The sequence below is a fragment of the Hermetia illucens genome, chromosome 6, assembly GCF_905115235.1.
Source record: "Hermetia illucens chromosome 6, iHerIll2.2.curated.20191125, whole genome shotgun sequence".
In the NCBI taxonomy this organism is placed as follows: Eukaryota; Metazoa; Arthropoda; class Insecta; order Diptera; family Stratiomyidae; genus Hermetia; species Hermetia illucens.
In genome coordinates, this window is record NC_051854.1 from 45716195 (window position 1) to 45739342 (window position 23148).

At 42.7% G+C, this 23148-nt stretch overlaps 1 protein-coding gene across 8 annotated transcripts in view; it reads left to right on the forward strand.

The window, feature by feature from the left end:
* The window catches only part of LOC119659665 (tumor necrosis factor alpha-induced protein 8-like protein), a 151602-nt gene extending 140860 nt beyond the window's left edge, over nucleotides 1–10742 (forward strand). For all 8 annotated transcript variants that reach the window (XM_038067878.1, XM_038067881.1, XM_038067879.1 and 5 more), the window contains 3 exons: nucleotides 3780–3934; nucleotides 3998–4135; nucleotides 9904–10742. In XM_038067878.1, coding sequence (XP_037923806.1) covers nucleotides 3780–3934; nucleotides 3998–4135; nucleotides 9904–10179 — 569 coding nt within the window. In that variant the 3' untranslated portion in view covers nucleotides 10180–10742. The remainder of the gene's footprint in view (nucleotides 1–3779; nucleotides 3935–3997; nucleotides 4136–9903) is intronic.
* The last annotated feature ends 12406 nt before the right edge of the window (nucleotides 10743–23148 follow it).

Sequence of the window (23148 nt, forward strand, 5' to 3'; positions counted from 1 at the left end):
AACCATTGCGAGGCAGCTCAAGACTTGCTCTCGCAAACCATTCGAGAGTCGAATGTGGACGTAGCGGTAATATGTGAACCTTACCGAAATTACGTTGGTGCTACGTGGGTGAAAAGCTCATCGGGGAACGCGGCTATATGAGCATGTGGACGGCAAGTCATCCAAGAAACAATGGCATTCCCAGGAACCGGCTTTGTAAGGGCAAAGCAAACGGCGTCCATATCTACCGCTGTTATGCTCCTCCTAGTGCAACATTAGCGCAATATGAGGAGATGCTAGACAGCTTGGTGTTGGGCATTAGGGGCCACAGCCCCAAAATCATTGCCAGCGATTTCAACGCGTGGGCCTTAGATTGGGGAAGCCGAATGACAAACACCAGGGGCCAAATCTTACTTGAAATCTTCGCGGAGCTGGACATCGGGCTAATGAACGTTAAATGCGTGCTCACCTTCCGAAGCAGAGAGCTAGGCTCCATCGTTGATCTAACCTACTTCAGTACCTTGTTGGCGAGAGCGATGGTCTGGCGGGTAAGTGAATACTACACCCACAGTGACCACCAGTCATCTTTCTCAACATCAGGAGCGGAGGAGGCGACAGTCGAGTGAGCAACAGAAGCGGAAAAAGTAGGATAACTAAGTGGTCCATTGGAACTTTCCAGTAAGAGACATTCCTGGCGACTTTAGAAGGAAGTTACGACTCGAAGGGAATGGCACTGGAAAAAGTGAACCAGTTATGTCAATGGGTAATTGAGGCATACGACTCTACAATAGCGCGACGAAAGTTTCACCACAGTAGGAAACCAAAATACTGGTGGAACCAGACTCTTGTTCAAAATAATCGCAATTCTTTTCCCACAACAGGAAGAAAGTGGACCTCGTTAAGGTGCAATAGGACATAATTCCAGGGGTTACCGAGGAAGAACTGCAGGAGATGAGTGGATGAATTGGGGATAATAAGGATCCGGGATTGGATGGGATTCCCAACAAAGCCCTGAAATTGGCTACTAAAATCAAGTCGGCATGGTTCATATGTACATTTGAATCATGCATGGTTGAAGGAGTGTTTCCCGCTCAGTGGAAGAGACAGTGGTTGGTTCTATTATCGAAGCCCCATTTGTCTTTTAGACACTATGGGGAAGATGTTGGAGAGGATAATATACAACAGGCTGCCTCCGATCGTCGAGCTAGCCGGTGGTCTATCGGAGCGGCAGCACGGGTTTCGTAGAGCGCGGTCCACAGTCGATACCATTACAACGGTCCTACACCTGGCCTGGGAGACGACCTGGCAGTTGTAATAGTTGCGAAACACCACCAGGACGTGGAACTGTAAAACGTTTGACTGTTTGGTATGCTTTATCGATACTTGGCATTATTGGACCCTGGTTTTTTGAAGAAAACGATAAGACAATTACAGTTACTGCTGACCATTATACACAATCTATCTCAAAGTAAACATGACTTTTTCAATAGGCATATATATGGTGGCGCCATTTTGATGTGGTTATAGGCATTCGAAAGCCACATCTTTTCCCACTTCCAGTAAAAATTTCATACAAAAATAAGCATTGAGTAAAGAACCAATATTAAGTTTTGTTTTAAACTCGGTAAAACGTTTAACGAAACGTTTCAATTGCTTCAACAAGTTTATGGTGATGATTGTCTATCCCGTGGACGAGTCCATGAATAGTATACGCTTTTCAAAAACTGTCGTGAAGACATCAATGGCGACCCTCATGTTGGCCAGACGAAATTTGTGATTACGCCAGAGAGCATCGAAAAAGTGCATGATTTTCTCAAAATTCAGCCTAAATCGTCGTTGCATTTTGTGGAAATAGAATTGGAAGTGTCCAAAGGTTCGATTCATCACATTGTGACCAGAAAATTGGGCTGTCGAAAGGTTTGCTCTCACTTTTTGTCGCACAAACTCACTGACGACCAAAAATTGCTCAGAATCCAACATTGTAAGGATAGTTAATGAGTCGAAAAAGGACAAAAACTTCCTTTACAGCATTCTTACTGGTGACGAAACATGGTGTTTCCAATACGATCCAGAAGCAAAGCATCAAAGTGCTGAATGGAGGCCACAAAACGAGCCACTAACTAAAACAACTAAAAAATCTCGTTTTCAGAAGTCAAAACTGAAAACAATGCTCATTTGTTTTTACAAGTCAAAGGGTATTGTTCATCATCAATTCGTTCCATCGGGCCATTTTACCTTGGTGTCTTGAAGCGGCTGTTGTATCGCATTCGGCCAGAATATCGTGAGGAAGGGAATTGGCGTTTGTTGCACGAACATGCGCCGTCTCATCGATCGACTCTCATCACCGATCTTTAGAACAAAAATCGCATTTTATCGGTCAATTATTCCCTGTATTCGCCTGATTTGGCACCCTGCGACTTTTATCTATTCGGAAAACTTCATTTGCCAATGAAAAGCATGCAATTTGCTGACATTCCGGCCATTCAAAAGGCGTGTACCGACATCCCCTGAGCCATGCAGGTCAACGACCTAAAATCGTCATTTCAAAAGTTGTCAAGTCGCGCAAATCAGTGTATCGAGGCGGAAGGAGACTATTTTGAATAAAATAGAACAACTTTGCCGAAAAAAACCATTTGTTGTTCTTATTTTGAAAAAGTCTTGTTTACTTTGAGGCAGGGTGTGTATTCAGATTATTGACGAATTTTTCCTGGATTTGAAGAAATGAATCTGAGGGATGTGAGGTTCCAACAAGACGACATCACAGTTCTCACTGCACGAACATCAATGGCTCTCTTGCACGACCATTTTCCTGAACGTCTTATCTTTTTGAGGGGTAATCTTCAATGGCCAGCACACTCGCCACACTTAGCACCGTGTGATTTTTTATGGGGATATCTCAAGTATGGTAAATTTTTTCCATGTTGGACTCCTATTCCGACGATGCCTTTTATAGGTCTATCAATCAAAACATACCAAGTCTCCTTTCCAAAAATAATTATTGCGGTACAAACTGAACTTGGTGGAATTCTGCGGGCCAGATATAATAGAACTTCGTTCTACTCGAAATGGGGAGAATAGTATTTTTGGAGACGACCCTGCATAAAACCTTCTCAATTGTCCGTCGATAATTATAAATAATTGCCATTTACTCCTAAATTGCACGCCATCATTATCGGGTTGTTGAAATACGTTTCTGCTTCTTCCAAGACTTCCCCAGAAGCTGGCATGCCTTCTCCACGGTTATGCGCCATGTGTTTCTGGGGTGGCTCACCCGTCGGCTCTCCTGGGATAATGAATTCTGTTGCATTGCATAGCCAGCTCTATGTGAAGTCATCCACTAACTTTTCCACCTTCTAATCAACACATCTATCGTTACCTGATAAGCCGACAATGTTTTTCGTTTGAAATTATCTCAAGCCAGAGTATCCCGATGACATAATAGAGACAGATGGAGGTTTCGAGTAACAATGAAGAGTCGATAACCAGTCAAAATGAGAACCTTGGTTACTTACGAGGCTCTTACTTGTATTGAGGAACAACTAGACCATTTCTACTGGGGAAGCGGTACCCTAACTGCTTCTAGGTCTATTTGCTATCACAAAATCAGTTAATTAAATGATTTACTGTTGTTATTTGACTTTAAAATTAAAGAACTACTTTCCTCATTTACTTGACCTAAAAATTTGAATTATTCGAGGCAATATATAAGACTCACTAACTTTTACTTCAATTTTGCTAAATATTATAAAGCTGCATATTTAACTTATATTTAAATTCCTTTCTTATCAATATCTTTTCAGTCATGACTGATAATGCATTCAAGGCCCGCGACATCGGCCTACGCGCTCAAAAGAAAATCCTATCACGCATGGCCACAAAAAGTATAGCGAAAACATTCATCGATGGAACGACGGCCTCATTACTAGATAACATATATCGTCTTGCCAAAATTCATGTAAGCCTTGAATCGTATAATCTAAATATCTCAATTCAGTAATAAATTCATTGTTATTTTTAGACTGGAAACAAAAAGGAGTCAGAAAAACTAGTCAAAAATATCATTAAAATAGTCATAAAAGTTGGAGTGCTGCATAGAAATGGACAATTTAACAGTGAAGAGGAGAGAGCAGCGGAAAGATTTCGAAGTAAATTTCAGGTATGGCGTGCATTATGGTATTCTATTTTGAGCTTTAGTAAAGAATTGTTCAAACAACTTTATGCAAATATTTAATTATTTCCATTCAGCAATAAATCAGCTAAATTTAGAATGTGCCAACCAATGCGCCGAAATATTGCACATTGCCACTGGTTCCCATGCGTTACTATGGAATAATCGGATCTTTTATGCAAGAAAACTATTCACTCCAATTTCTCTGCTCTAATAAACCAGCATGGGTTCTTAATAAAGATAAAACAAGCAAACTAAGATATACGAGTACATCTGGTAGCCAAAAAACTTGAAATATTGACCAGAAGTCGACAAATGGTATGCGATAATGAAAAATGCAGTCTATGACAAAACGAAGTAAATAAAGCCATAAAATTTATTAAGATATCGTAATCAAACAGAACAGAAAAGATTATTGGATTGCAAAATCCGGGGATAAGTTAATATATCATACGGAGGGATCGCCAGATTAGTTAACGTCTTTTAGACTTAGGAGTATGGAGTTGCGACTTCTGCGACAAGATTATTGTTAATCTTTATCTATCTACAGGCCTGACGAGGGGATGTAGAAAGGGGGGGGGATTCCCTGGGACCTGGAATAGAAATTTCATTGAAAAGAGGAATAATAGGGAGGGGGCACATAATTTTTGCTCCAAACCCGTAAAATTTCCACCCCATGCCTTGTTTTTCCGCATACTTTCATGTTATGAAATTACTTCGTATATCAGTGCAACCTAAATGAAAACGTATCGAGAATTTACGATAAGGTCAAGCCTAGCTGATAATAACAAGTGGCCTGAATGCCGATGTAGATGAAAAAGAACCTAAAGGCCGATCGAAACAGTGATAGCATGCCACGTTTGACAATGATTTGAAAACCTTAGCACTCCAGTTAACATTCGAAGAGAAGTAGAAAATCAGATTTAGATGAGCCAAGGCTGAACAAGTGGGATTGTTAGTTAATTAGTATAGTTTACTATGGGGACCCGCAGCTCTGAGCACTCAGATCTTCGTTAGTTCCATTGTACTATCCCCGTAAATCGTTCATTCGATGGCTTCCCGCCTACGTGGCTCACAGGCTTTAGCGAATCTGAGAAAATTCTGCAGAGGCAGAGAGTGTGCAGATTCTTCATTGAAGAAAACCTTACCAGGGTGTTTTCGTCTGAGATCTGAGGAGACCCCTCAGCTGCATATAAAGTGGGCCGTCTTCTCCTCCTCCTCACATTGGCTTCACATAGCCCCAAACACCACCCCACTTTTTTCCATATGGTAGTTTAAGGAGCAGAGTAAAGTTAAAAGCCCTAGTAGGGTTTTCATGTCTCACTTCTTAAGGGGTAACAAAAACGCCACTCTCGCTACCCCAGGTTCTTTCACAAGGATTTTCGCCTGCCAGTAAGAGTTCAAATTTCTCGACTCGGCTGCGTGAATCTTTGCAATTTCACCCTTCAGAGTAGACTTGTCAGTGGATAGCCAGATGTCAAAAACTCGTTCTTGCCCCACCATTGTGGATCCAGACCCCCGGCGAGCCAGTCTGTCAGCCTCCTCATCACCAGCGATGTTCGAGTGCCCTGGCACCCATATCAGGAATGCTTCGTTCAGTCGGCCAAGTTTCAGCAGCACCTGATGACAACTCCACACCAACTGACTTGATATGTTGTTGCCATTTAGTGCTGATAATGCCGCCCGACTGTCGGAACAGATTCGAATGGTGCGACCCCTCCATTTTTGTCGCAGACATTCTTCTGCTGCCAATGAAATGGCATATATCTCCGCCTGGAATATGGTCGTCATTTTTCCGAGGGGTCGGGCCAGTTCTATAATCGGATTCTCCGAGAACACACCTGCATCCGATCCATCCTCCGTGACTGACCCATCGGTGAAGATTATTATGTCTGTAATCTGAAAAGACTTATGGCCACTTGTCGACCATTGTTCTCTTATGGTGAATACGACGTAGCACGTCTTTTCAAAGACGAATCATGATCGTATGATCAGCCGCGTTTGCATGCGCCAATAGTATCAAGCCGATATGCGTCGTTAGCTGCTTTCCTTTTCATCTCCAAATGGATTGGGGATACATTTAGAATAGCTTCGGCGGTTGGCGTGCTACTCATTGCTCTAGTAATACTTAGACATACGAACCTCTGAATTTGCGTCAGCAGTTTCCTGCTGTTAGCAAAGTTAAGTCTCGACCACCAAACGATGCATGCATACATCAAAATGGGTTTTATTATGTATGTATACGTCCAATAAATCCGTTTTGGGGAAAGTGCCCAGGTCTTACCTATCGCAGTCCAACAGCACCAGAGCAATCTGCAGGATTTTTGGTATTGTTTCTGAAATTGGTGCTTCCACGTTAACTTATAGTCGAGATGTACTCCTAAATATTTGACTGTTTGTACCAGCTTGATTTCCGCCCCTGCTAAGGTGGGTAGTGTGTAGTTGCTCCACCTTCCACCTTCGTAGTGAACATAACTAGTCCAGTCTTCCTACCGTTCACTGTGAGTCCATTATGGAGGCACTAACTGTGCCGATAATTATTAAGGCTAGATTGTCCGCAAATACTTGTGCGAAGACCTTTGTGTCCTCCAGGAGTCATAGTAAGCTAACCATTACCGGGAGCTATAACAGAAGAGAGAGAAGCCCTCCCTGTGAAAAACCCCTAAGACACCCTGCCTCAATAGACTTTTGTCCGACCAATATGTGGATCTTTCTCCACTCTAGTGTGTGAAGGATATTGTCGCGTTACAAATCGCCGCAAATGAGGGATAATTGAAGGCACATTCGATGTCCATAAATGCGGCTAAGGCGTATTCTTTATCGGACATGTCCTTCTCTATTTTTGCCGTTAGTTCATGGAGTGCTGCCTCCGTGGATTTGTGTTTCTGGTAGGCAGGTTGCCTGCAGTAAATGATATATCCAACCCTTATGAACCGATCTACTAGTTTTTCCACTCCTTTTAGCACAAAGGAAGTTAGACTGATCGGTCGGAAGCCTTCATATCACGCCAGGTGGTTGGAATGTCAGCGTGTGCTAGGCAAACGCGGTATTTATTCCAAATGTGTAGACCCAGAGAATCTATTCCCTCTATAACTAGAGCAGGAATAATGCCATCCGGACCTGCAGACTTGTATCCTTGTCAGGAGATACCCCCGTGATGTCGATGACCTCTTTCCTGACCACGTTGAAGAAAGTGGATTCATTACCCAGCTACAATTCTGTTCCTACCAGATGCTCCAGTAGTCTCGATCCACTCGCATTGACATTGGAAGTTTCCCATCGTATATGCTGGGCGTTAACATCACATCTTGCTATTATTCCCATGCCTTTACTTTTGGCATATAGGTTAACTCTAATGAATATTCCACTGGGAACTTCGGAAAATAAGCAAAACAACATATAATCTCCTTATCTCTCTGTTGGCTTTTTATTGTCAATTTGATCGTTGTGGTGTCACCATCACACAGATCATTTACCAAGATTTACACTCTTAGCATTTCCTCGACAAGATGCACCCCTAGTCGTTTTTGTTAACGCCTCTGACATCGCAGTAGGTGCTGCTCTTCACCAAAAGGTGAATCAAGTCTGGCAGCCGATGAGCTTCGTCTCTAGGCAGTTAAACCCCGCTCGACGGAACTACAGCACCTACGATCGAGAACTGCTCGCCGCATACTTAAGCATTAAATATTTCCGTTTCTCCCTAGAAGGCAGGTCGTTCACAGTGTTCACGGACCATAAGCCTCTAACGTATGCTTTGAAAAAGAAGCCCGACAAAGTGTCCCCTCGTCAGCTTGGACACCTGAGCTTTATAAGCCAGTTCACGTCCTACATACAGCACGTGCAACATAGTTGCTGACTTCTCGTCTATCCCCAAGTCGCAGGAGGATGACGCAGTACTTCAGAGCTTCAAATCCAACCCCAAATACAAATTTCGGGAGTTGCCCATATTCGGCTCGAACCTGTCTCTCTGCAGCAAAGACTCGGAAAAGGGACCTCGGCCATACATTCCGGCCACCTTTCGCAAGGAATTGTTCCACACGGTTCACGACTTAGCGCATCCAGGCATCAGGTCAACAAATCGGTTAGTCACCGAGAAATACTTCTGGCCCTCCATGAACAAGGATGTCATCTCCTGGGCCAGAAAAGAAGTGGGCTCATTCCCCCGCACTACCAAGCGGTTCCACACAATACACCTCGACATAGTAGGGCCTTTGTGAGACTCGCACGGTTATAAGTATTGTCTCACAATCATCAACAGGTTTACGCGGTGGCCTGAGGCAATACCTCTGAAAGATATTACGGCGCAATCTTGTGCCGAAGCCCTCTGTCGAGAGTGGATACCTCGCTTTGGCGTCCCTGCAGTGGTCATCACTGACCAGGGAATGCAATTTGAGTCCACCCTTTTTTCGGAGTTAAGCAAACTCCTGGTGGTTTAAACCACAGCGGACTATTGCATACCACCTGCAATCCAATGGGATGCTAGAACGACGATCCTTCCTGGACCCATGTCTTACCTCTCGTCCTACTCGGTCTACGCACAACCCGCCGAGAGGAATTTGCTGCCAGCCCCGCGGAACTGGTAAACGGGGAGAACCCGAGACTCCCAAGCGATCCGATCTTCGACAAGAGATGGAATCTCACAGAGTCAGGGTTGGTGCGTCTGCTGACAGACAATCTCCGAAGCATCAAGGCCACTCCTCCCACCCAACACTCGTCCGCACCTGTCTGTGCGCACAAGGAACTGGACACGTATACGCACGTCCTGGTCAGGACGGATGCTGTCCGCAAGCCGCTGCAGCCTTCTTATGAAGGCCCGTACCGCGTTCTCGAGCGGGGAGAACATTTCTTCCAGCTCGAGATCGGTGGACACAAAAAGGCGGTCTCCCTGTCCAGGTTGAAGCCAGTGTGCACCCCAAAACAACGGCGCGTTCGCTTCAAGGACTGATGGGGAACACAGTTCCGGATTCCGTCGCTGAAACCCCTCGGTTTTATCTGGAGGCGGAGTGATGTGGCGCGGCAGGATTCGCGACATTCGAAATTTATTTTGAATATTGCGAATGCGAGCGGATAGATGGCGCACGGAACTCGCCACGGGAGTGGAGAGCTAGATTGTGCCGTTGGTTGGGGGCAAAAAGACCGCATGGAGATCTCTTCTGCCTCCAGCTATCGCCGCGATCAGTCCAGCGTACGCTCAACGACTCTTTACATAAAGTTAAGTTATATTTGAATTAAAAATTAACAGTAAAGTATTGAATTGAATTTAAGTTGTGTTTGATTTGTAAATTAAAAAGAAAGTATTTAAAATAAAATTAAAAGTAGGTAAATACCTAAAGACTCTTGCCGGTTGTCCGTACCGGACCTCAAATTTCTCCTTTCTCTTTGTGAGTAATCTGCAAGACTGCAAAGTTCCTGCACTTTCCTCACCTACCCCCTGAGACGCTGCGGTGGTGTACAGCCATTCAGACTGAAGCTGTCCATCCATCCTCCTTTCACAATGGGGCTTGGGACCAACTACGGCGGTGTTCATTATTATTATCCGTCGTACTTTTTTTGCATCTGATTTTCAAAATACGATCAAACCCTCCCTCCTCTTCTGACAATTAAATGTTTTTCAGAAAAGTCAAACCATCATCCTGGTCCTAACTTAATTAGTCTGTTAGCTCCGAATGGTGTCTAGTAGCCTTCTTTTGACATTAATAAATACTGTACTTCATTACAATTGTTATTAACGTGATTATTCTCTTATTGCTTCACAGAATACACAAATGGCAATAATATCATTCTACGAGGTAGACTTCAGCTTCGATTTGCCTTACCTGCAAAAATCATTTGCCGAATCACATGCCGCCTTAAAAGAAGTCGTCCGTCGTCATCTGACTGACAAATCACTGAATCGAATAGATGAAGTTTTTTCGTTTTTCAGTGATTCAAATCTTCTCGAAACCGCATTCAAAACCGATTCACCGTATCGTGAAATAATGGGTAAAATCGTGACGGATCTCAACAACGCTATGGACAACGGCGACTTATAATAGATTGGTAGCAATCTATTTACACGCATAAAATATTGTGATTATGTTAATTCCGTTAAGATGTCTGTATTGGCTTATGGAAGTTTCTTCTTTGTTTTAAGATTCAGAAGAGCCAGGAATAGTGTTTAGCGGTTTCCTTTCCTCTCTCCGAAGAATGGTATTAAGAATATTTAACAAATAGATCTAATTAGGTGTAAGCTATTTGGGATTGTTTTGTTATTTATTACTCGTTGTTTTCGATAGTTGTATGATACACTTAATACACCTAAAGTAGGTTCGATTAGGAAACAAACAAATAGGTTCGCACTAAGTTTTGTATATTCTATCACTTCCAAAGTATTATCACGCATACTCAATTAAATATTGTATTACATAGTAGACTTGTTAGGACCTTAGCAGCAGTATTTACTCAATAAGAGGCCTTGTCACTACGAGAATAACAAAAAACGGATCATATCAAACTTAGTATCAAAGATATTTTTCTATGATATTATTCTACTTTGAATAACAATGTTTTTATATAAAAGTTTTATGTTATTAGCATAATAAAGTATAAAAACTTATTTACTGGGCCCTCTCTGAATATTTTGTACCGAATTTTCCATACTTCCCTTGTTTTTCAGTCTCAATCATGTCGGATTGCGGCAAAAGTACTAATTGTTCTTGAAATTCAATAAAATCAATTGATCGGAAAATATACATTGAGTGAATACTGTATTTTCTATTCATGTAAAAGAAACGTTATATTCGTACAATGAATATTTATCATTAAAAATGGACCATGAACAAATCATTTAAAAATTGGAAACCGGTTTAACATTTACATTTTCCTCGAGGAAAAGTTTTGTATACTTAAAACTTTTGATATGTAATGAAATTGAAATATTCAAAGGAAAAACTAACGTTAAAAATTTGAAAATACTCAAAGAATTACGCTTGAAATTATCATGTTAGATGGGCATACTTGCCAGTTATAACGTTAATTAAAATTCGACAAAAACTCCTTTAAAAAATCCACGTCCATTCAATTAAGCGGTATTTGTATCGATTCAGTTTAGGAATAACATTATTGCCTTGAAATTTTGAATGGAAGCATCAGCAATCTAGAATTTACTGTATCTTCGGTCAAGAAGAACCCATGCTTATTGGTAATTCTCTCCGTATATCCCTAAATGGTCGATTACACGTTTTGCATCGCCTCTTAACTTGCTCTGAAGCATCACTAAGCGCTCCGCAAAACCGATTCGTATACAGAGTTAAAGAGGCTTTTGAATGGTTCGTATTGACTGATATCCCCACTGAATATTGGAATATCTGGGATTGGTGGGGCGGGTCTAAAACGATATCCTGAGTCCCAAGGGGAAAAATGGCTCGAAGGACCCAAATGGTTTGGCTGGGTCTGGCTGGGATCCTAGATGGATTCTGAGCGGTTTGGCCCAGGAGTCCGCAAATATTCTGGATAGGGCTGACTAGGGTCTAATAAATAGTCCGGTCGTATTTGGGTGGGGAAGGGCCCAAGATTAGATGTACGCGGTTCGTCTCTCCACGTTGGATAATTTCGTCTATCCGTATCACAGGCGCCCCATGCCCCTCCGAACGCAACTTCACACCTTATTGAACTCCTGGGCAGCTCCCTAGCTGCCGCTTCACCTTGGAGTCTATCGTTGACGTCTAGGCCCAAGTCTCGTTCTAATAACTCTGTTTCAACGTGTCTTGGGACGGCCCCCCTATTCGAACTACCCTCACCGGGATCTATATAATTTTGAGTCACTTGCGGGAGTTTAGGGACTTGTTCCCTAACTGGCCCCAAAGGTAACGGGTCGACCTCTGTATGTCTCTCCTCAGGAATAAGAGAGGGATGAACTTTCTCAACGAACTCCTTTGCTTTCAAATAAACTGATTGCATGAGTCCCAGTTTATTCTTTCGGAAATATATTAAATCTGTCGATGGATTCAATAATAGAAGCCGTTTATGTTCTGCAATGAACTCTGAATAGATCTGTCGGACCTCACTCCACGCGGTTTCAAAGCGTTCCTTAGTTCGCTTCTCCTGCCGCAGTTTGCACAGCGTCTCCCGAACCTTTTCAATTTTCAAAACCCGCTTTTGCTGAGCTTCAATGATCTCCTGGGTCTCCATTTTTTTTTTTATTCTAATTCAACTGGTGATCAATTAATTGATTTAAATGTTTCCGTTTGGCACGGACAGTTTGTGTGAACGACACACAGAAAACGTGGGAGGCGGAACACTATAAGGACATTTCCTTTGGTCTGAACGCGCCCACGTAACAACAACAATACAGAAATTCACACCAGCGATGTTAGAGTGTCGTTAGAGAAACGTGGGAGGCGCAACACTATAAGGACTTTGCCTTGGGTCTGAACGCACACCACAAAAATTCACACCAACGATGTTAGAGTGTCGTTAGAGAAACGTGGGAAGCGCAACACTATAAGGACTTTGCCTTGGGTCTGAACGCGCCCACAGATCAACAACACCACAGAAATTCACACCAACGATGTGAGACGATTTTTGTATGTGCCGTTCAAGTACCGTTTAATATTGTGTAGACGAAACACAATCACTATATGTTCCCGCACTTTATATTTCTTTTACACAAGAGAAATTATTTTTATAATATTAATTTTGTGTAAAAACTTACTTTGGATCGTAAAATCCGGCTCGAAGGACCAGCTGTTTCGGCAATATCCTAGACGGCCTCATCCATTGGCTATTCTGCTTGGGCCTTGGCCAAGCTCGCGCACTAGCTCCTGGATTTTAAATTTGATGACCGTGGTTGCTTTCGTTCCGGGCTGCCGAAACTTAACTGTGGAACGATGGGGCATTCAAAGCTTCTGAAACAGAAAAAGCTAAAGAGTTAAAAACTATACTTACGTTGATGCTGACTTGGATTCATTAAGAACACTCGCGTTTCCACTTCTAAAAACTTTTATTACCAAAAAACAACAATATTCTACTTTTTGACAAGTTTCTAATTAATCCTAATAAGCGAATTAAAGAGTGACCGCGCGTAATAAAGTGTTTTCGGTTAGAACACTTTAGCTCTTTCCAGAGACTTCTTGAATACTAAAAATTAAAAGTAATGTCATTCTTTAATTCACCTATCTTTGACCCTTCCGTGTTCACATATTGGTTCGAAAGTGTTCTTGTACACAACACAATAACACTTGTTTATTATTATGTACTTTGTTGTTTGTGGCAAATCGACACCTGCTGTTGTGTTACAAAGTGATGACACGAAAGAGAGTCATGTCGAGGCCTAATACACCATTTGGCAAGTAACATGCTGATGCAATCACGGAAAAGAATCTCGCTATGTCCAAACAGGCCATTTGCATAGCATGTGATGTAATGACGGAAGAGATTTGGAAACTTTTGTCTTAGAAGCAGTTTACAACGATAACAATGTGAAAAAAGAAGTAATTTTTTGTAACATCTTGTTGGATAGGCTTTAGTCTTTCTTACTGCTTCACATCTTCGCGGAATAGATTGAACTTAGTTCATTATTACATCAACTAGAGTTGTGAGCTATTTGTTGGAGAGCAGCCACTAGCTAGTTTAGTTTACTTAGGGGGGCCCCAGCTCCGAGCACTCAGGCCATTGTTAGGCCCATTGTACTATCTCCGTTAATCGCCTATTCGAGTGCAGATTCTTCATCAAGGAAAACCTTGCCAAGCTGTCTTCGTCTGTGATCTGAGGAGGCCAGGCGACTGCATATAAAGTGCAGGGCCGTCTCCTCCTTCTCACATCGGCTACACAGAGCCGAAACCACCACCCCAATCTTTTCCATATGGTAGTTTAAAGAGCAGTGTCCCGTTAAAAACCCTACTAGGGTTTTCATGTCCCACTTCTTAAGGGACAACAAAAATGCCGCTATAATGACCCCAGGCTCTTTCATAAGGATTTTCGCCTGCCGGCAAAAGTTCAAATTTCTCCACTCGGCTGCGTGAATCTTTGCAATTTGACCCTTCAGAGTAGACTTGAAGGTGAATGGCCGGATTCCAAAAGCTGGTTCTGGCCGCACCCCCCCGGAGCCAGTCTGTCATCCTCATCATTACCAGCGATGTTAGAGTGTCCCTGCATCCACATCAGGAATGTTTCGTTCAGTCTTCCGAGTTTCAGCAGCACCTGATGACAACTCCATACCAACTGGCTTGATATGTCGTTACTGTTTCGTGCTGATAATGCCGCCCGACTGTCGGAACAGATTCGAATGATGCGACTCCTCCATTTTTGCTGCAAATATTCCTCTGCTGCCAGTGAAATGGCATATATCTCCGCCTGGAATATTGTCGTCATTTTTCCGAGGGTTCGCGCCAGTTCCATAATCGGATTCCCCGAGAACACCCCTGCGCTCGATCTGTCCTCCATGACTGACCCGTTGGTGAAGCCTATTAAGTCTGTAATCTGAAAAGACTCATGGTCATTTGTCCACCATTCTTCTCTTATGGTGATTACGACAATGTATATCTTTTCAAAGACGAATCTGGAAACCATATGATCGGCCGGCATCAGAGCTACCGGATGTTTGTCAAGGAATTTCCAAATGGACGCATGATCGTATAATTGCCCGCCTTTGCACGCGCCAATAGTATCAAGCCTATATGCGTCGTTAGCAGCAGCAGTGAATGGGGGATAGATTTAGGATGTGTGTGTGTGCGATGGGGGAGAAGCTACAGCTTCTGAGTACTTAGGCCGTGTTGGTCCATTGTTCCGGATTCGTTAACGTATCGCAGGATTTCCGTTAGCGGATGTGATGCTACCCGTAGCGACTGGAGAACATCGGCATCAAAGATCTGATGCCTGATGCGCCAGGCGGGGCATTCACATAGGAAATACTCCGTGGATTCCACTTCCTCATTACAGGAGGGACACGTATCATCTTGAGTAATTTTTATTCTGCACATATGCGCAGTGAATTATGGCCTGTCAGAATGCCCACAACACACCTGCAAGTCCCCCTGCTTTTCGACAGGATAAACTCTGCGGTACGCATATTCGGTTCTGGCAGGAAAAGTTTGGTGTATCGCGCAGCATTTAGGTTCTGCCACATGTCATTGTGGGAAGCTTCTTCCCAGTTCCCCTCCAATTGCTGGTTGCGGTCCCGGCATAGTGGAGATTGACTCCTCTACGCCACAGTGACCAGGTACCCAGAGTAGTTCCACCGTATTGAATCTAGAGATAGAGTTCAAACGGTTTCTGCATTCCTGGAAGATTTTCGAGGTAATCAAAGGATTACTCAACGCCCTCAATGCAGCTTGGCTATCACTGCAGATTGTGATGCGCCTGCCCTTCAACCGCTCGTCAATTACCCAGTTTGCCGCCCTTTGGATCGCATAAACTTCGGCTTGAAAAATCGTTGCATATTGTCCCAAAGGACTCGCCCACTTCCCGTTTTTATTCGAGAGGTGGACTCCGACTCCAGAACAGGGGCTGCAAATTGAGTAGTGCAATCAGAGCTGCGCGGTATGTCGTGCTCATGGCACCAGTGATATCCAGACACACCGTTCTTTGCAGTGCGGCTAGTTTACGGTGAAAACCTTTTTGTCTCACCTTAACCCACCACACTACGGATGCATATACGAACATCGGCCTAATGATGGCAACGTATATCTACATTACCACATGGTGCCTGAGTCCCCATGTCGAGGCAAAGGTCCGTCTGCACAGCCCATAAGCTGTGAGAGCTCGTTCCATCTTTACCTCTACATGTTTGATCCAAGGAAGTTTTTTATCTAGAGTCACTCCCAGATATTTCACTTCTTCGGAGAGTTGAAGGGTAATACCCCTCATCTCAGGGAGGCAAAGTCCATCCAGTTTTCTCCATTTTGTGAATAATACCATTGTGGTTTTATTTGGATTAACTGAATAACCATGTCTGAGGCACCAACTGTCTATCAAATCAACGGCCCGTTGTATATTCCTACACACCGTTCCAAGATCCCGATCAACAGCAAGCACAACCACGTCATCAGCATAAGCTTGAGCGTGTATTGGCAAATTTTGCAGTTCGGATAATAGTGAGTCGATCAGCATTCTCCACAGAAGTGGCGAAAGCACCCCTCCTTGGGGGCAGCCCTTCGTTGCTTCAGCAGTCAGATGGCGATCGACACCCACCTCAGCGCACAGCAATCTCTGCGTTAGTATAGCATGGATCCACTTAATTAAAGCATCATCAACACCATGCTCTCTGGCGGCATCACAAAGCCTTTGAAAAAACGCACAGCCAAAAGCCCCTTCAATGTTCACGAACGGGGTGTTCGCGTACTCGTCGTTCAAAGTTGCTGTAAAAAAAAAACATGGACACTAATTTCAACTTACCCCTTCTTATTAATTCAGACCAGAATAACTAACCCGTATGCCAAATAAATTCTTTACTCACATTTTATTGGCCGAAATACTTGATGACGTGTCTTAAACAAGAATTTCTTTTGCCTGCCATACACGATCAGACTGGCCTGTAAGTTACGATACAGTTGAACAGTTGCCAGTTAACCGGTGGGTAAAACGTGTGTGGAATCCGGCTGGCCTGCCAATTTGGGTCAGGTGATCTATTGAAAAACAATTTGACTATCCGGCTGGCCGAAAAAAGAGATCATGCAAACCGGTATGTATGTGGGTTGAGGCGCCCAGCCGACGGTCGCCGGACAGGCCGTCTGAACAGTGAGCGTTCTGTTTTAAATGCTCACACACAAAAAAATCTCAACTTTACATCTTAATACCGTTCATAAGAAGAGTTGAACTGATGATGCCGTGCGGCTTGCATGATCTACCTTTATCCTCGTCCATTTTATTGTGGTTCTTCATGACTTTTGCCGATAAGTACACACTTTTTTTGAATTTTTTTCTAACGAAACATTTTATCAGCTAATTTGGTAGCTTTGCTACTGTACCGTACATGTGGGCAATGGATCAGATATCTCCATGGTTTGTTGTGCTTCGTTGTGTAAAGTTTGTGTTTTCATGGTGAATATTTCTTCGAACTATAACCTCTTCTTCTTCTTCAATGACGCGACAAGCTAAATCGGCCCTTGGCCTGCATGATAGATTTCCTCCCGCCATCTCGATCTTTCGATCGAGTCCTCCAATTGGAGAGTTTCAGCAGCTTTTTACTGACCTCGTCGTCACTGAGTCCTCGCACCATTTGCGTGGCTTTTCCACTGGGTAGTGTGCTTCGGCTATTCCTTTGAATACCCTGTTAGATATTCGGTTGTCGTCCATCCGTTCTACGTGCCCAGCCCACTGCAATTTTCGTAGTTTTACCACCACCGATGCTGCTGCATGTCGTCATAGAGTCAGTCAGCTCTACCTTTTACCGATCCAAGTATTCAATATAGAACTTTATGTTCAAATGTGTCAATGGACTTCTCTAGCACCTGCGTTAAAGTCCACGCTTCACAGCCGTACATTAGCACAGGCCGTATTATGGCCTTGTATATCTGCAGCTTATTTTTCCTGTGGAGCCTTTTCTTCTTCTCTTTCTTCAGCCTTTGCCCTGTTCACATGCGGGGTCGGCTCATCGTGATCGGATTCGCCATTTGGCTCTATCAAAGGCCTGATCTGAATGCAATCGCGAGGCTTTTAAATCCCCATCCAGTGTATCGAGCCACCATTGTTTAAGCCGACCTTTTGGTCGCTTACCATCGACTTCGATGTTTAGACCAATATTGGCAAGTGAATTCTCGTTAGCACGAATTGCGCCTCTCTCGTAATTTTTCCACGATCAGTACAACTCCATAATGATCGCGGATATCCTCATTTCGGATGTGATCAAAACGTGTCACGCCACTAGTCCAACATAACATCTTCGTCTCCATTACCGCAAGACGCCGTTCATTGTCTTTTATAGTTGGCCAACACTCAGAACCATAGAGGGCGACAGGACGGACGACATTGCGGTAAATTTTAGATTTAAGACGTTTGTTGATACGTCGCTCACAAAGAATACCAGTTGTGGAACTCCACTTCATCCAGGTTGCGTTAATGCGTGAAGCAATTTCATAACGCAGTTCTCCATTGGCTGATAGCGTTGACCCGAGGTATTTAAGTCGCTCAGTTCTGGGCAGGTCACTGCCGCTAACAGTGTCTTTTTCATGGGGATCGGTAGTCAAAAATTCAGTTTTATTCAGATTCAATCTGAGACCGTGTTACATGAGGTGATCATTTCATTTTTGGACAAGTTGCTCGAGATCATTTTTGCTATTAGATGCTAGGAAAACATCATCTGCATAAAGCAGTGTATAGAGCGCTGGACGTTGGATATCCCGTGTCCATAACAAGAACAAAGAGGAGTGGTGAAAGGGCGCTTCCTTGATGAGCACCAATAGAGACATAAAACGGTTTTGATACACCCGCCACACTTCGAACTTTACTTTTCGGATCGTGGTAGAGCAATTGAGCCTAGCGCACAAGTTTTTCTGGCACTAAGTGTTGTCGTAGAGCATATCAGATGAATTCGTGTGGCACACGGTCAAATGCTTCCTTCAGAATCAGAAATGCAATATAAAGAGCGCAATGCTTTTCACGGTGTTTCTCCATGGGTAACCGCGCAGCGTGTATTTCGTCAGTAGTTCCGCAGTTCTTCACAAATCTGGCTTGATTCACGGTTATTTCAACGATTTCGCGAACACGGTTGTCAAGATTGTGTTCAAAAATCTTCATGGTATGGGAAAGTAACCGAATCGGACGATAATTTCAACATTCTGCTGGAGTACCTTTCTTTTCCCATTTTGGAACTGTGGTACTTTCTTGTAAGTCAAATGGTGTTCTACCTTCCTGAATAATCCAATTAATGGATTCACTGAGCTACAGTGTTGGGTCCCAGTTCTTCACTTTCCAGAGCTCAGATGCGATGTCGTCCGGTCCTGTTGCTTTCCTCGATTTCATTCGTTGACAGGTGGAACTGCTCCAAATGTCGGCAATGATTGTGGAAGTGCAGGATGAGCAAATTCTTCAGTTGAAATCTGCTAGTAACGGTTGACGGTTGGTAAACAAAATACCGTTCTTGTCATTAACGCAACAGAAGTGTTCGATATCCAGTGTGCGAAGGGCTCTTGCGAGTTCCTTGGTCTTTCCAGTTAAAATGCCAACATTTAGCGTGCAGGCACGTATTTGTTTTGTTCGTTTTGTTCGGACTAACTTGTTTACGTCCTGACGCCGTCATGCGTCAAGAATCCTTGCTCATTTCTCCACAAGACCGGGGCCCGTCCTGCCGTGTCGACTGAGGTGGACGCCCTAGCATTTTCCGAGGCTTGTTACTCAATCCGATCATCTTGTTTCTAACGACATTGGATGCATTTTCTTAGTCGACCTGTCGGGGGACCTGTCACCAATGTCAAATGAATATGTTATTCTGAATACTTGAACAAAAAATAGTTCTTCGTTTTTCCCTGATAGAGGCCTGAACTTAATTTAGTCGTCAACTGCATCACATGCACTTTTAGATAATTAAAACCAGCACATAGTTTAGCCAAAAATGTATCTAAATATCAGCCTACAAATTCTGAATCGGGATAAGCTCGCATGTCAGATGTCTACTAGACAATTAGAATTAAGTCGGAAGAACATATCGAAGCGACAATAACTCTGTAAGCAAAGGCATTACAAAATTAAAATCCAATCCGAAACAAACCATTAAAAGAGATTCTAAACTAAAAATTACAGGGCGAATAAAAAAGGAGCACTTAAATGAAACTCAAATGATATTGTCGAGTAGAAAATGTTCAAGAATTTATTATATGCATACACTAAACCTTAAAAAAGAAGTTAATACCAAATTTTAGTGACCAACTTGTCATGTACATATTTAAAATTGTCCAAAATACACTGAGAATGTTAGGAAGGTAGAGGCATATTACATCTAATTTTTTTCCCACGATTTGTAGGGATATTTGGTAGCGAAATCTGCGCTTTAGAAAAAATTGAAATTGTATTTAAGGAGCTGAAAATTTCTAAACATTTGAAATGAGCTGTATTTATCTTTAGGATTGTTGAAAATAATTCCGAATTTGGTTTTCATGGTACTTCGAGCCCGCAAAGAGACACATGGGAGTCTGACACGACAAAACTAGAAAGTACTAAAGTGGTATATTTTTTGTTCACCTTTAAGGGGGTCATCCCGTGTGAAGGCCGTTTTTTTTGACTGGATAAAGATAGGAATGTGATTTTTTCACCATATGTTTACTGATATCTCTAGTATATGTGATAAATTTTTCAGCTTGATATCGTAGCTAGTTTTCGGAATACGTGTCAATCTATGCACCCATCTTCAAAAAGGGTGTTTTTCTGCTGCCACGCTGGAGGGCGCTGTGTTCATCTGAGGAAAAAAACTAAACTGCATTCTAATGTGGACAATATTCCACGGTCCGCAAACTAGGATAATTAGAAAATATTAAAAGGTAAATTTTTGGTGGGCTTTTAAATTTAATTTTTTGGATTTTGGTGTTTTTTTAAGGCTTTTTTTATGAATAAAAAAAAACGACCGGTCCGATTGCAATTATCCTAGTTTGTGCACAGTAGAAATATGTATTAAAGAAGTCGTGAAAATTTCAAAGAATTTGGTTGGATAGATTTTGAGCTATGGTGGCAGCCGATTTTCAAGATGCAGTTTCGAGAAAAACGCATTTGAAAATTTAAATATTATTATCAACAGTAAAATTTTGACTCACCATTAATCTGCTATACCTGATCCATAGAGAGCGCCCTCCGTTTCTTCAAAAAAGTCTTGTAAGGCCGATTGTTGCTCTCTGGTTTCAATTCTGGCTCTTTTAGCGAGGTCAGTCGATCGTCGTTCGGGCCGCCAAATTCGCGTTTCATTACGGCAGTCGGCATAAACCTGACATATGTGACCAACTTGACATCCCATTGTCACTAGGATTTTGAGAATGTCATTGAATCCTTCATTGAAAATAATTACAGCCAGAAAAGTGGCTATTTCTACGATCTTAGCCCCAGAATGAAGGTGTTTTTATTCCGGGTCTCTGCTCTTAAACATCTGTTCAACAGATCATCTCGTGAGAAATCTTCGTAGTCTTCTTCATTCAAAGGTGCCTTCTCGTGGTGGAAACTATCCAGTTCTCCTTTAGCTTCCGTTTTGCGCCATTTGCCCCAACTGTCCTCGCCTGCTGGACAATTTTGATGCTGAGGATTTTCGTTTGTAGAACATTTACGGAAGAAAGTTGCCCAAATTTCTTGCTTCATTCCTACTATCGAATTTGCGTGTCGACGAATAGCTCGCCCAAAAAATGTAGTGAGGTCGTTAATAACCTTATCAGTAAGTTTTCCAGTTCTTTTCCACCAATGGCTTTGTGATTCTTCTTTGCATTTCTAAGCCGCGTTCCCATTCTTTTCTCGACATGTCCTACGCATTCCTTTTTTACTACCACGTGTATTTTATTATTTGCAGAAATACCGGAGAAAACTCCAGCAAAATCCAATATACAATATACAAAACTTGTCACAATCGGAACATCCATGTTCATGCTTGCTAAAAGTTTCTTTGCTGATGTTGATGCGAAGTCCTTTTTCTACTCTGATAAGTATCGATTCTCATGAAATACTCGTTTTTTAGTGCGAGCATGACGTTAAACGTTAAAGCGATCTGCCTTCGTACGATCCATTTAAAAAAATTACTGAACACGCAAACAGCACAATACTTACAACAAAATATAACTGAGTATAGCTTGAAAGCCTTTCGGTGCTCACTCTAAACTGGATTATCCTTTTTATTCCAAACAGCAAATAAGTTTAGACAATTGATTGGTTTTCCATCTATTTATATTTATACCTATGTTCGAATTTATAAGGCTCAGGTAAAAAAAGATTCGATGCTCTTTCTCATCGAGTACTCTAGCCGCGGCTGCAAACTCCTTACCTGTTTAACACTGTAATTTCTGAACGACTCGGAATATCGGAAAATCCCTTTGCCCACATATTCTCCACTATATATAGATACAATTTATGCAAAAAAAGAAAATGGATTTCTCCAACCCGACACACGGGATGACCCCCTTAAGAAAGTTTTCCCAAACCTTCAAATTTCTAGAATTTTTAAGTCACAATTGCAGGCCCAAACAAATTTGTTTAAAAAAAGTCAAAAAATAGTAGAAAAGAGTGGGTCAAATAGGTCGGTTTTTAAGGTTTTGTCTAAAACAAAACATTATTAAAATCGGTTTACTGTCTGTCTGTCTTTTATTTTTATGAGGTGGAAAGGCTCTGACCTGGGCACGCCCGAGTGTGGGATTTTCACCCACTAAAACCACCCTCGACTTCCCCTACTCCATGGAACCACCTTTAGGTATTAAATCACGAGGCGGAGTTAGCTTACTTTAGCTAGGTCTCCTTCCGTCCACCCGCAGAGTTCGCAACCGCGCCTTCCTCACTTGTTCTGCTTTTCGCAGTTTATCCTGGATTACTGCGATCATGAAATTGATCACATCCCAGTCCTCCTGGCAAAATATCATTCTTCGAACAAAATTTTCCGAAGATAACACTTCACCTAGAGTTTCCTTTAGGCTCCTCCTTTCTTCATTGGAAGAATACGTACGCTGGATCCTCTGAGAGCCCGTCGCAGTTTTTTTACCTGTACATCTATTGGCGGTATCCTCCATGGCCGGTCAGAAACTGGGTGAGATTATACATAATTAATCTCTCCAGCCACTCCCCGATGGATGAGATCACCTGTAAGTCCAATGACCCTTTCCTGATTGGCCCCATCGCTGTTGCCATCTGCTTATAGATTTCTCCCTTTCGGCTTTTTTCCCCTGCAATAAATAAGAGATGGACCTGGTATTATATATGTTCAGTTGCCAGGAAGTCAATCGGTATTATTCTCGAGATGACGAACGCTGCATCATCTGGGACGGTCCTGAAGGCAGAACATACCCTTAAGGCTGTTCTTCTGTAAACCGTACTTAGTTTATGTGCATTGCCTAAAACATGCAACGCAACGC